Here is a 15,653-nt window from a genome sequence, read left to right on the forward strand (position 1 = left end):
TCCGCGACAGTGTGTTGACACCCTTATCTGATTGGCGGAGGTTCAGAAATGCTAGGCGATTATTGGCCTAACAGCGAAAAAAGCTCAAACACAGCCGAAATACGTGTCCCTACACGTTTAATTGAGTCAATCAGGCGCGCAACACCCATTGGACTCACAGGGCTTCAGCCCCCCCCGTCGTGTGTTTGGAGCCCGGGATGAGACACCTTCCCGGGCAAAAAAGCAGCCGCACCCGAGCACTTCACAGGTCTTTAAAAGACCATTTACATGTTAATGAGGCCTTGCTGTTGTTTCACCCCTTCTAAGAGCCCCTGCAGCTCCACTCTGCCTATTGCTTAAAGTTCAGCCCCCCCCCCGAAATTTTTGCTCAGCCCCCCCGAAATTTTTGCTCAGCCCCCCCCCGAAATTTGGCTCTAGTTGCGCCTCTGGAGTCAATGCATGTGACAAAAATAGTTTTTTCCTTGAAGTTAATTTATCAGACGGAGTGTTTTATAAGGGAGAGATTTATTTCTGGAGATTACACAAACGATGCAAAATACGTAAACTGTTTAACAGATAATTTAATATGTTTCTGATGTGCACATCAAAACACACCTTCGTAGACACGGCTGACACGTGCCCTTATTTAAATCTTCAGGCAGTCGTTTTTCTAAGGCAACAGACTTGCAATCGACATTTTTTTTGCATATACTTGGAACGTAGAAATCAGAACTACAAGTCCCACAATGCAACATTCGACTGCCTACACAGTCAGAAGTAGGTGATGTTGTCACACGTCTCATCGAGCCGCTTGGCAATTATGGAAAAGGCGGACCCAAGAAATGAATTCTGGCATTTCTCTGCCTGGCATAATAACGGAGATCTTTGAAAAAATATTATAAAAGTACCTATACGCCTTTTTTTATAATAAAAAGCTAAACCTATTTAACAAATACATATTATTTCTATCACTGTGCTTTACGAATGAAGCGTCGTCACTTACTCGTCTTCAGAGATGGGTTTGCCAGAGATGACGTTCCTCCCACTGGGGCAGTAATCCCACACGACCTCTTTAATCCCGATGAAATAAACTCTCTCCTTCGCCCATGCGTGGGAGACCCACGGCAGCAGCAGCAGACACGCTGTGAGTAGCTGCTTCATGGTCCAGATGGGTACATCCAGGGTTGAGTTCCCTTGTCCTGCCTGGTTCTTTTATACTCACACAGCAGCAGCCAGCCCCTCTCCAGTGACCCCAGCAGCCACCGTCGCGCATCGACACGTTGCGCAAGCGGGCCCTCTGCTGTCTGAGTAAACAGTGCACACTGTGGAAATCACCGATGGCATCCCGGAAGGTCAGGGCATGATGCCAGGAATCAGCTCGGGACACTCAATTCAAGGACTCTTGCCTAAACGAGCCTCTTACCTTCCGCTCACAGAAGCCAAAGATACCTGTCTGCATGCCAAACCCATACGCAGTAATAAAGAGAGAATACCTCACAATTGACATGCACCGCTCAGAGAAAATCCTATTCACGAAATTACTAAAGACGAGGCCATTGTTTTTTTTTAAATTCACAAAACAGCACCAAACTCGAATTAAGGAAATAATTTCATATATCAATACGCTCTAAACTAGTCTAGCGTGCAAGAAGCATTCTCTCAGCTCTTTCATTTATACTGGAGTCATAACCTGCGCAAACTATAAATCAGTATATAAAAAAAAAGCATTGGCAAAGTCAAGAAGTTTGGTTAGTAGGCTAATACATGCAAACAGCATTGGTCATGCCTGCATAGGAACATATTAGCCAAACGTATTGGCTGTGGTGGTGGTGGGTGTAATAGTGGGGGTGTTAATGGTGGTGGTATTTGTGGCGGTAGTGGGTGGTGGCTATCCTGGTGGTGGTACTTATAATATTGGTAGTAATGGTAGAGGTGCTAACACTGGTTATGGTGGTGGTGAAGGTAATGTGGTGGTGATGGTGGAAGTGGTTTTGACAGTAGCAATGGTGGTAGTGATAATGGTGATTGCAGTAATGATTTTTGCAATGGTGATAATGGTGGTAGTGGTATTGGTGGTTATGGTAAGGGTGGTGGCAGTGGTAATGGTGGTTATGGTAAGGGTGGTGGTAGTTACAGCAATGGTGGTGCTAACTGTAGTGGTGGTAATAGTAGTATTACGAATGATGGTGGTAATGGCCTCAAAGAAGACCTGTGTGAAATCAATTAGTTGAACATCTAATGGCCAGTGTCACACTCTTAGGCACTGGCAAACATCTTTAAAAAGCCTATTAGAGTAAAAACATAGCCAGTGTACATTGCAATGCTAATAGTCCCTAGAAGGCGGAATGATACACAATTATCTCCCAAGCCAGGGAGCCATGAAACTGATGATAACAATTAGGAGCAGTGCAATAATTATTTTATCCACTTTGAGCAAGAGTACAAGAGCTGGTCCTATATGAGACATCTCTGCCGGGATGGGGTAAGCAGTTTTAAAGGAAGGTAACACAAGGTGATGATGGACGGAGCGCTGAAACTTTTCAGATACTCACCCCCAGTCACAGATCTGGGTTGAATCCATCATCATTCTTTAGCTCACTTTGCCACCTCAGTTCAGACCCAGCTATATGCAAATCAGTCTCAACCCTGTGCCTCATGGGAACAGTCCAGCCTGAACTGCCATGCCAGGTCTTCCCTGAACCAGAAACAAGCATCCTGGGACCGATTTCTGGGTAACACCCTTCATCAGCCAGGCTTGCTTGAATCCAGTGGCAAAGTGAGCAAGGTACTCAGGTCTGGCATACCCTGCCAATTTAGGGAAAGCAAAGCAAACACAAGGAGATGATGGACGGAGCACTGAAACTTTTCAGACACTCACCCCAGTCACAGATCTGGATTGAATGCATCATCATTCTTCAGTTTACTTCACCACCTCAGTTCAGACCCAGCTATATGCAAATCAGTCTTGACCCTGTGCTTCATGGGAACAGCCCAGCCCAAACTGCCAAGCCAGGTCTTCCCTGAACCGGAAACAAGCATCCTGGGACCGGAAGAGGCTGGGCTGGGTCACCCCTCTTGTTTGCACCAATTTATAATCCCTCTCTTGCCACCAGGTAGAGTTTACTACTCCTTTGTTTTCCTTTGATTTTCTTTTTCTAACAACAACCAGGATTTAATCTGCTCTCCCATTCTATTGGTTGGGCTGTTAAATCCTGCCAGCCTATACTTTCAATGGGGAAAAGATAAGCAGCCGACAGCCCTTGCATGCCAGTGAAACCAAAAAAACCTGTACGACAAGCTGAGGCTAACTGTAAATCTGAAGCCATTAATGATCTGATAGAAGAGTTGTAATCAATTCTAATACCCGGGACACAGGCATAAACTTTACAACTCAGTCTTAGGGTTCCAGCCATCTTTGAGAAACCTAAGCATGTGAGCCAAAAGCAATCATAAAGCCCACACATGGAGCCACAGGAACTGGGTAACAAAGGCGACATAGTTCACTTGTCGAATTTCTTAAATTTGCTTTCAGATATTGCCCTTTTGGTGGAAAAGCCTTTAAGTCTTCTGAAGGAAACCCCGGCAGGTTCAGCCAAAGCATGTGTTTCCATGGTAGAATGCCACAATAGTTTTGAACTCCTTGAGACATTGGAGCCCCCTACTAGTAGTGCTTCAAGCATCAGGCCCCCGAAGTGGGGAGACGTGCAGATATGATGCACCTCATGAAAAGCCCTGATGGTGCCAGCTAAGTTATCAATTGTGCAGAGGAAGTTATGGACATTTTCATATTTGCTCAGTGGGAACATTACACATTAAAGAGCCCTGGTGCAAAACCTATCCAGGAAGGTGGATCACAACAAAGCCAGATTACTTCAAGTAAAATGTGGGTAGAGAGGATGGCTGTCATGTCAATTTCGAATTAGTCAGGGGACCTAAATTACCTCCTGCTCCTAGGGGGAAATCACTGTCAGGAGGAATCCCCGTGGTAAGGTGAGAACTGATTGGATCTATAGAGTTACGGGTGCATCAAATGTTGTGTGCTACCCCAAACTATAAACGTTTTCCAGGCAGTTTCCAGGTTGAGGGAATGGGAATAACACTTGGAAGTATGTTCAAGACAGTGGTGGATCACCGTGGGTGTGCTGCGGGGCGTTGGGGTGGGGCGGGGGATGGGCAAGGTGGGGGATAGAAAACTCCGGCATATGGCCGAAGGGAGTTAAGTAAATAAATAAATAAATATAACAATTTACATTGCACGCGCCGCGCTGCAACGTCAACCCGGCGATGCAGCACACGCAATTTAAATTGTTTTATTTATTTATTCATTTATTTATTTACTTAACTTCCTTCGGCCATATGCCAGAGATTACTACCCCCCACCCTGCCCCTCCCCCGCCTCGCTCTACTGCCCCGCAGCACACCCTCGGCGAGTCACCACTGGTTCAAGCTATTAACTTACGAAGTGTCAAACAACGTATGCAATCTGGTAGCACCGTATCACAGTATGCATTAGACAGTCCTTGGAGACAGACATTGTATGTGATAAATGTTCCCAAAATTCCGTCTACCTCAAAAGTTGATAAGGATTCATTGAATAAGAATATTGTTATTGAAATTGGGGGAGGTGGGATAGTAGAGGGGCTAGTGAACATTGACTTATGAACAAACCCTAGCAATGTTTCTTGTATTCGTTTTAAATTAAGGCTCTCTCCTGCTTAGTAAGCTGACTCGATACCTATTGATACCCCGAGTATCCCATGGATGGAGCGGGGTTGTAGATCCTCTATCACCGAATGCAATGTTAGAGTAGCGTTTGAGTTCTAAATTAAGAGAAACAGACTGACATACTAATCGTCAACAGCCATAGATAGGCCGCACACCTCCCAATCCTTTTGAGGATGATTCCCCACTCACTGGAGTAGGCAGAACGTGCGATGAATCACATTTATTTTAAATCTGCAGATATCTCATATGTCTCAAAAGCATATTTAGAACTTCTTAAAACAGGGATAAAGTATAGTACCTCTGTGACAATATGACCGGATGTACTTGAATGTAATGTTAAACTGGAAATCAAAAAGGGGTTTCAGGAAACTCGCAGTATAGTTTGATGAAGATATTTTGAAGATAATGCTGAAATTTAGACAGAAATCGGTTTATGTTAGAACGGAGGCCAGAAAACTTTGACCAGACAATTTTTCGTGGTGTTAAAAGGTCAAAAGGTAGAAGCTCTTTTTTGCTACCCGAGCACAAGCGGGAGTGGAATAGAATAAAACAAATAGTTTTTAGCAGAATGATGGCAAATTAAGAAGAAAGTGGAACTAGTGACACAATTTATCTAGGTCCCATGCTATACAGATACAGAATTCAATGGAATACATTATTTCGAAAAATAAAAGTCAAAGATAGCTATATGTGTTATTTTCTCTCTTTTAGCAGCGCAAATCACAGCTAGTATAGATCAGACAAAAAATGGGCGTGTACTGGCATCTAAACAACCTAGGTACAAAGAAAAACAACAGAACTGCTAAAAAAACACCCGGAACAGATGCAACCAACTCTCGGGAATTGCGAAGTAATCTCTGATCACCGGTATATGCGGGTCTCTATGGAGCTTAGTTGAAATAGACCGGTCATATGTGCACAATTAAGAGTCCTGAGATACCGTGCTGCAGCCTGCAATACCGCATATCTATAGATCTCTGTAGAGCTTCAATAGTGAGGCCAATAGTTTATACAGAGTCAAGACTGCCAATTTTTTTGTATTAGAATTACTGCTTTGCACAATGTATTTTGAATGTAATTGCATATATGTGTAAAAATGTGTATCTATGTTTTTAGATGAACCTTAATGATTGGAACTATCAGATTAAAGAGTTTTTTTCGATAGTGAGAGACCTCATGCTCTTATGCCCACGCGCCTGTGTCATGGTTTAATATTGACCCTGCGGATAAGGGTGTCGGGGCAGGTGGCTGTCCACTGGGCCAGTTCGATGGGAGGGCAGGTGAGGCTCAGTGCTCCAGGTCGTGTGTTTTTTGGGGGCCCTCCTGATCCTATGTCAATATGTGTTCATTTACTAGAATGTCGGCCAGGCCTGTTCCTGTGTGATGAAGCTAACACAGCAACGCCACTACGAAGTGCTAAATACTGGCTTCTTGTCTGTTAAAATACAGCACTTTTTATTTTTTAATTGACCCATGAGCAAAGAATAAAATTATGATGGCCATGGTTCTTTATCAATTTTAATTCAGGACTATGGTGTGTGTTGTTCACATACTTTCACCTTTTTTGTTGTTGGTCGAGTTATCCAATTTTCTTTGAGCAAGGTGGCAACCTATGATGAGAAACGTGGCAGTACTGGTGATGATCTAACCAGTGTCAGCCCGCTAAGGTGTTGCGCACGTGAGGTGCTACCTTGTTCTGCACATATTTTTCTTCACTGATATTCACGGTGTGGGGTGTCATATCCCTGTGATTGAATTGTTTTTTTCACACGTTTATAAAAAAATTTTTGGGGAACACAGTGACTGCTACATTGATCTAGGGTTCTTGCAAAACTTTTTTATAAATTAGTACAGACCCTGGTAAATTGGGAATCCACCCCACAAATCCAGTCAATTGGGGGTGGTTCTGAAGAGGTTAATTTGATACCTCTTGATTCCTTCTGTTACACAGCGTGTAAATTATTCCTGTACTTAATAGATTGGGTCCTTTTTGTTGGAAAACTGTTTTGAGTGGGGGATGACCAGTCTTTTTCTTTTCCCCTTTGGCTCCTTATTGCTATGCCGGGCTGTCCACTGGGCCAGTTCAATGGGAGGGCAGGTGAGGCTCAGTGCTCCAGGTCCTGTGTTTTTGGGGGCCCTCCTGATCCTATGTCAATATGTGTTCATTTACTAGAATGTCGGCCAGGCCTGTTCCTGTGTGATGAAGCTAACACAGCAACGCCACTACGAAGTGCTAAATACAGTTTTTTTCTATTCCAGCAGCATACATTTCCCCAATTGTGAGCATCACATATGATCAGAACCAAAGAGAGGCCCCACAAAATGTGTGGTCCCCAGCACCAAAGCATCTTCTCCCATGCCTCTCAACTGGAATTGTCTCCATGTGAAGCCTTTGTCTCAATACCATCACAGATATTAGGACAAGTATTAGGTGACCTTATGACGTCAGTGGACCATACGTTTAGTAATGAGAATACTAGGTTTATGAGTTTGCTCCCACCCAGTTCACAACATTACAAGTTTCAAGGTTATTTTATTTGATTTAGTTCGCTACTGAGAACAACACATTTCTAAAAAGATAATAAAATACATTTGTTATTTAAAATTGGTAATTGATCATTCTAATACAATTTTAAAAAGATTTAAAAAAATGTAAATAATACTGTTTTTATATTTGTTTTGGGAATTCATTTGGAAATACAAGAGTAAAGATTTTTTTTTAATGCAAATAGGGTTTCTGGCCTTGGATTTGTTAGTGTCACATTTCATGATTGGAGTCTGCTATGCCAAGGGCCACTTGAATTATGCGTCAGAAGGATGCCAAATTATGCAGCAGGGTTGACCGAATTATGCAGCAAGAAAATGCAAACTATGTGGCATAATGCAGCACATTTTCTGATAGTTTTACTTCACTATTTTCTCATTTTTACGCTTGTTGACCCGGTTTGGACATAGGTTGCACCTCATTAGTACCAGTTAACACTCAAACATAGCCATAAGCAGCAGAAAGGTGACCAGTCAACCTTAACAATGGGCCTCAACAACAGCAACAAATGACACTGCGTTTATAGTAACTTTTGAACCATTTGAGCGAGAATCAAAGTTACTTTCATGCTAAAACCTGCAGATTTTGCAGCAGATGATGAATTATGTGGTAAATGTGAGAGATCGATATTTAGGCAGAAAAACGCACAGGCTGCACAATTGCATAATTCCAGTGCCCCTAGCTGTGCCTTCTTCCTATGCTATCCGCTTTTAGTGTAGCATCAAGAGTCTTGAATGTCTTGCCAGCCTCATGCTTTCCTTATCTTTCAGGGGAGACCGTAACAACACCTTAGCACCTTTGTACCTGCACATAGCACTTTCCTGGAGGAGAAGAGCGGGGGACTACATTTCCCGGCAGGCGTACCGGTGCAAGTGCCGTTGCATGCAAGTGAGGCCACCCATGCGCCAGGAGGCGCATCTCAAGCCGCCGGTCCTCCTGCAGCGTGGGACGCGCGCGGGCGTGCCCTGAACGTGCCTGGGCAAAGTCCGGGCCAAGGGCGGCCCAGTCTGTGCCCATCAGCTGCAGGCGGAGGCAGGGCTGGGCCCCCTCTCTTGGCTCTGCGCCTTGAGAAGATTTATCCAGCTATCCTGGTTCGTAATGATGAGCAAGTAGTTGGTGCTGTAAGTTTGACTCTCTAAGTGTTTCAGCCACTGGCTAGATTTATATGCCCTATTGTTTTGCTACGACCTACTTTGGTGTTAAGTAGAGGTATACGATATGGGAATGGGGAAAAGGAAATACCCAAGCTCTGCACTGGCAAAGTCCCCACCAAAGTCGAGGCAGTCTATATTGAATTACATAACAGAGGCAATGGGGGCTATTGAGAAGCAAATTCTAAGTGTGGAAGAAACTCTAACTATCTGCTCTGAGAATGTCCCTGAACCAGTAAATTCATTCTCCATGTCCCCAAATACAGCTCAAAGGTCTGAAATGCAGACCGAGGGAACTGGTTCTTTGAATAAAGACAGCAACAAAACTGTGCAATGTAATCTTACCGGGTATATCGAATACCCATTTTCTATCCAAACGACCAAAGATTCCAAGGAACTGCCCCGCCAATCCCATTATGGTTCCTTCAGATGGGCAAATTAAGGCTACAAAAAAAGGGTCCTTGTGCAGAAGCCGGCAGCAACTCCAAAGCCCCCTAGAACCGTCAAAAGATTAGTACCTGCTGCACCCGTGGACTGCGCTTCACTGGCGATATCCATCCATGCCCTGACTGACCTCATTAAGACCTCTGTTTGCAGTCTCACAGATCAACTGAAAGCTATTGAATGTGCTGTGTTAACCTGTGTAGAGCGATTAGGCTCGGTAAATCCCCATTGTGTGGCAAACAATAGTGTAAGTGTTAATATTGATGATATAACCCCTAGACCCGCTGTAACTTTACAGCAACAACAACCTGTTAGAAGGACTTCTGAGTTAGATACACGACCAGTGTCAAACCTGCTGCTGCAGCCTCACTTAGTCCAAGCCAATGACGTTGACAGGTACAATAATGAAGTAACACCACTAGTTCCCCTGTCTAATACCTGCTGTTGGGGATCTGCCTCTACTCACCCTACTCACCCTACTCATCCTTTGCCTGTTAATGATCGATTAGATCTTCCCTCAGCTGCTACCCCGTATATGATAGTTTTGGTCAATCTCCCAACCTTAGGTGTTTCTTCACAAGAAACATGGGACTCGTTGAGAAACAAATCTCTCAATTGGTTAAACTCTAAAGTTGGGATGGGGGAAGCGCTTTTTGCGGATTTTAAGATGGAGAGACGGGTAGGATGGGTTGGTATGGGCCCCAAAGAGCTTCAGGGTGAATACTTGGTGCTTTCTTTTAAAACCCCAGAACTAGTCAGCACGATATTGGGAAGGGCAAACTCAGTGCCTATAAATTCAAATCAAATTTCTGTTTTACAGCTTGTTTTTTTTTTTACAGGCCCCCTTTACAATTGCACAGACAGTTGAATTTTGAGACGCAGCGATCTTCCCAACTACAACCAGTTTTCCAGTTACCAATTTTAAACTCGAATAAGACCTGTCCCCCGATGTATTCTATTGCAACATCCAACAGATATGATTGCTTCTCTGGTCTTACAGGGATAGATTGACTACAGGCTGATTTAGTGGTAGGGTCATCTTTGTATAATCATAACCATACAACCTTAATCCCTGCTCGAAATGTACAGACCGAGGGGAACGTACTGGATGCCAAACAAACAGGGGAACAGGTTGTGTTGAGTGCTGAGACAAATTTGGATTCTATAACTACTGACTTAAGCACCATTACCGTTTTAAGTTGAAATGTAGCGGGCTACGTAGCATGAACAGTCTACCCGAATGGTTAGATTTTGTGACCGGTTCTAACATTATCTGTTTGCAGGAAACATGGGCTGTGGAACCAATACATTTGAATGGTTACAAAACTTTTAATTCATCAGCTGTTCAATCAAGACATGGCAGACCTAAGGGGGGTATCTGTATCTATGTTTCAAATAAATTAACATCCTCTACTGTAAATGTAAAAGTCACTAACACCTTTTACCAAATTGTTTCTGTTGAATTACCGCTCTTCACAACTGATTTTAGTCAAATTCTACAACAATTCTTGCAATCCAGATGTACCATCCATTTTGGACCAACTTAATATTGATCTAGAATCTTTGACTTCTAAAGGGAATGGAGATGAAATCTTAGTGTGGGGTGGGGATTTTAATATCCAACTGTGTAAAATGTCATTGAGTAAAATCTGTGGTTTTACTTCACCAACAAATGACGATGTTACACATTTTGTGCACACTGAATATGGTGCGAAACTCAATGAGCTTATTTTTAAATAGGATTTGGGTTTCAGCAATTAATTTGGGAACAGACCAGTTGTGGTACTTTTGATGGTAGTATGGGTAAAAGTGTATTGATTTTATGCTTTTTCTCAACCTTTGCTCGGCTTTAGTTATTGATTTTAAAATCTATGATTTAGCAATGAGTGACCACTTTCCCCAGAGCCTAATGTTGTACTCTGGCTCCATAAAAGAACAAGGGGATCCTCATCACACTATGTCTGTAGAGAACATAGAATTGTCACAAATTAATGGCTATACCTTACAGTGATCTATTGTCGAACCAAATGGTTTCCTAGAGCAACTAATTCATCAGCAAAGAAGGGCCTTTGATGTTTGTTTGGCTGATACAGCAGGAGCCTATGTAATTATGGAGTCATTTGGTCTTATCACCGAGTCAATTAAAGTGGGCCTAACCTCCAACCAGAAGCGAGGTCCAGTAAAGAGGAAGCCCTGGTTTGATCATGTATACACAGAGGCACATCAAATAAAAAAAAAAGCTTTAAAGTGTACTCCTAGGAATTATTTGGAGGTCCATCATAGGAGACTGCTGTACAGGCTTGCAAAAAAAAAAATCGCAAAAGAAGTCTGAAAGCGGAGGCATGGCAAAAATTGTATGATGCCAGCTGTAATAATAAAACTACCACATTCTGGCATGTGGTTAACCCTTTTGTAGAGAGGACAATAAGCCTAAATTAGAGGTTGCAGTGAACGAAGAGGATTGGATAGAGCACTTCTCTAAGCTCTATGCCGATTCTACAAAGTGTGGTAGTAATAACCCTATATCAGCCCCGTTGGTGGACACTTCATTCTTCACTATTGCATATGACTGGTATGATCACAATTTTACCCTGGCTAGCGTGGAGCTTTGGGGGTCCCTCTTGACCCTTGTTTTTAGATCATGCCAGAGCATTGGGTTCCCTTTTTCATATTGTACCAATAATGAAAAAAAGTGACTGCAACTGCCCTGCACATTATAGACCTATTTTCCTGCTAGATTCTCTAGTTGAGGTTGTGGGTCGTATAATCCTATGTAGACTGCAAAATTGGGTGGTTTGCAACAATATCATCTCGGATCTGCGGTATGGATTTCGAAAAGGAATTGGGACCATGGATCAAGCCATCATTTTGAATTTGTTTCTGGGCAAGTACGTTCATATCAATAGAGGTAATATATTTTAGTTTTTTGTCAACTTTTTGACTGCCTTTGATTGTGTAATCCATGATAAACTCTGGTCCGTTATGACCTCAATGGGAATAGACGGTGCCATTGTCAACTTCCTAAGATATTTAAATTCAACTAGCTGTGCTAGGGTTCGCTTTAGTGTAAAGGGCGAATGTACACATTCCTTTAGTATTGAAAAATGGGTTTGCCAAGGATGTGTGCTTGCCCCCTTTTTATTTAATCTGTATATTAATGATTTAGGTAGCACTCTTGCCAATGCATGTTTGGACCTGCCACAAATCAAGCAATGCTCAATACCCGTCCCGCTATATGCGGACGATGCAGTACTCATGGAGCGTACTCCACTGGCTCTGCAGCATCTCCTGCATAGTTTTGTGCACTTTATGGAGAATTTGGGTTTGCCAATAAATATGAGCAAAACTTTCGCTATGAAAATAGGCCGAAGTTCTATTAAGATGCGTAATGTTTTTATAGGGAAAGATATCATTCCACTAACTCCCACTTTTTCGTACCTCGGCATTTTATTTATGTGTGAGGGGAGCTGAGAAAGCTCTATTAACTCAAGAAGGCTGCAATTTGTTAGATCTTTTGCCGCCCTGTGTAACTTTGCAAGGAAACTGGGTTATAAACAGCCAAAGGAAATGCTAACTATTTATAATGCAAAATGTAGAACCATTGCTATGTACAGCTCTGAGCTGTGGTGGTATGCTAATGTGGAACCACTGCAGGTGGTGGAAAATCCCTTCTTTAAAAATCTTTTGGCGCTTCCTTCTAGTTGTTCAAATTTTGTAAGCCACTCCGAACTAGGTGCTACCCACTTAACGGATCTGATAAAGTTACAGCCAGTCCTTCTTTGGCAAAAGATCTGGACTTCAGAGCATATGGAATTTAACCATGCCTTAATAAAGGACTACTGTCACTCTGAGTCTGGAATAAAAGTCCCATGCCTAAAGTTTATTAAGAACTTCATGTTAGATATTAATCATTTGGAATATTATGAGCAACCGGAAACCCTGAACAGCATTACGAGGAAAGAACTTAAAGCAAAATGTCTAAATCTTTTGGAGGAATTGAGATTATCAGTGGAATTAGCCAAACCAACTGTTCAACATAATCAAATAGTCTTGACTACATTCTGGATACAACCATATCTTTTTAATGTTTTAAAGCACAACATAGATTTGTTGTAACTCGTTTTAGATCAGATATATTTCACCGTCTGACGTCTTTTCCAAGTGTCAACAATTGGTCTAGTGAATTAATGCCTTGTCCATGTGATGATATGTCTAAGCAATCAACGATTCACATCTTGTTCTTTTGTACATTTCATATCGATCTGAGGAGATCTTTTATTGTACCTCTATTGAAATCTTTAAGTTTTAAACAATGTAGGCCGGTGTTTTTATATTTGCATTTACTCCCTAATTTGTTTACATGTGTGGTATTAGCACGATTTCTCATGTCTGCACTAACTAGAAGAAAATCATTTCCTGCTGTATGTTAAATTGTGTCCGTTTTTTAAAATTACTGTTTCTTGATTTTATATATAGAGTTGTTTATAGGTACACTTTTATGATACACTTTGTGAATCGAATAAAGATGAATATCCATCTATCCATCTATCTATCTATCTATGTATTCTATCTATCTGTCTATCTATCTATCTATCTATCTATCTATCTATCTATCTATCTATCTATCTATCTATCTATCTATCTATCTATCTATCTATCTTACTTTGCATTAAGAAATATTTTACAAATCCTCTGAAGAAAATCAAACATTAAAGGGACATTGTAGTTAGGTGAAAATTTCAGTTAAAACATACAATTTTAAACAAACAAGACAACTGATATTCAACGATTATAGTTATCTCAAGTAACTATAAGTCACGCCCGCCATGCGCAGTGTTGTAATTTCAGATGTTGCTGTCATGTTATCAGTGATATAAATATAAATATTATAGCAGCTGGTCTCCTGCTGTGTTCAGGAGCCTCCAACCGATTATTTTTTGCATTACTAATTTCTTCCTTATTAAATGCTGGGTGCCCGAGTAGGGTGGTGATAGGGGCAGCGTGAGAAGCCCACTCCCAGCTGCCCCTCTGGCTCTGTGGCAGTTCATACTATTTCAGTAAGACTGCATGTTTGGGTAACATAAACATCAAAACTATGCAGGACTAAGTCCATGCATATCATCAGAATATGTTGACCTAAATCCTGGCTAGCTCACAGTGTGCCATCTCGACCTCCAAACCTTACAAGGGACTGGATGGTGTCTGCAACCTCAGAACATGACAACCCTGACTCCTCAAGGATTCATGGAAATAGATCTACCCTTTTCCTTAGTAACTCAGGCATACCCAAAGGGAGACACAAGAAACACTCAATTTCAACCATCTATTGAAGCAGTAAGAATCTTGGGTAAAATTTGTGCACTGCAATGATTCATAGAAGGAAACAAAACAGTGCAATTGCATTATGAGAATGGTAAAAAAAATTAAACAGTTCAACTATTGTGCTGTTACATTGACTACATGAATACATATCATAGTATCTATATTCCTACCTAGATCTTCCTATCCTTATATGCATACGGTGTGTTGATCTGTCAGAATACCTTGGAGTTGTCAAACTCCCCTTTTACCTGCGGGAATGTGCATCTGGGAGCCTGTCTGGGTTTAGAGCAGACCTCCGTTCTTCTCAAGAGGGTAACAGGATTCAGCTGAGCTGGAATTCCAGCATGGAGCAACTTCAACAGTGCCAGCGAAATGTCCCTCTCCCAAACCAAAGGGCTGGAATTTTTTATAATGAACTTCAACCATACTCTCTATGCCAGAGTTTTAGTATGGCTATTATTGTTTATTCTTCCCTTGCAAAGTTGTTGCTGAACAGACAACAACAAACAGCAACATTGTGCGCCGTGAACTTGGTTCTTGTACAGAATTGTCAAGGTCCTGATAATATGCCTATGAAGAAGTGTAATTGTAAGCAAATATGTTTCTGAGAATATTATGCCATATGGGTGAGCAAACAAATGTGTGTTAAAAATTATTGTTTAATAAAGATATCAACTTTAAATGTGACCATATAAAATGGTGGTGTTCTGTACTTGGACCCTATGTAACCACACAACAGTCTTTTGGTGCTCCTCCAGGCCGGAGCACTACTGCCATGTGGCAGGAGTCCCCAACACTTCCTTCAACTCCCACTGGTGGAGCCCCCCGGCAGGACAAAAGAGATCTGCTCACTTCCTGCTGCTTCAGCCACTGTGGTCCCGGGTATTGTGTCCCAAGCAGGGGTGTCTCCTGTTGAAGCGGGTAAATGTCACCCCACTTAAATGCCCCCAAAGTCCTCTGAGATGAGAAATAAAATGGCAATTCATTACCATTTTATTTTTAATCGTCCTGCCCTAAACCGAGCATCAGGACAGGACGGGGCCTGCTGAGTGACATCAGGGAAAAGTGGTGGGCAAAGGGCTGCCTTTGCACTGTTTAAAGTGCGCATGTGCCTTTGGCCAGCCATCTTGGGATGGCAAGCCAGACGTGCACTTTAAACCTCTCAACCCAGTTGTCTTAGGACAGCTGGGTAGGGAGTAAGAGCAGGCCTCCAGTGTTCTGTGGAGCGCCGAATGTGGCCACACTCCCTGCAATTGCGCTGCTCACATGATGCATGTGAGCAGCGCTAGGATTGGGCAAGGGAGTTTGCTCATGCCCGCAGTCCCACTTTCGAGAATGAAGAGGTCCGGAACTCAGGGCATGTAAGGTAGGTGTTTATTTTTTTTAATTGTATTTGTCCGTACACCCGCCCCCTCCCGTAGATGCCAGCCGCCACTGGTCCCAGCGCCCTGCTTTCCACTCGCCGACTGGTTGCACTGCCCATCCTT

The 15,653-nt window shown here is 42.5% G+C and overlaps 1 protein-coding gene across 1 annotated transcript in view; it reads right to left on the reverse strand.

The window, feature by feature from the left end:
• The window catches only part of LOC146785798 (ceruloplasmin-like), a 252,009-nt gene extending 250,717 nt beyond the window's left edge, over positions 1-1,292 (reverse strand). Inside the window, exon 1 of the mRNA XM_085635073.1 lies at positions 983-1,292. Within this exon, the coding sequence (XP_085491199.1) occupies positions 983-1,140 (158 nt within the window). The 5' untranslated portion in view covers positions 1,141-1,292. The remainder of the gene's footprint in view (positions 1-982) is intronic.
• Between the last annotated feature and the right edge of the window lie 14,361 nt (positions 1,293-15,653).

The sequence above is a fragment of the Triturus cristatus genome, chromosome 11 (assembly GCF_964204655.1).
Source record: "Triturus cristatus chromosome 11, aTriCri1.1, whole genome shotgun sequence".
Lineage (NCBI taxonomy): Eukaryota > Metazoa > Chordata > Amphibia > Caudata > Salamandridae > Triturus > Triturus cristatus.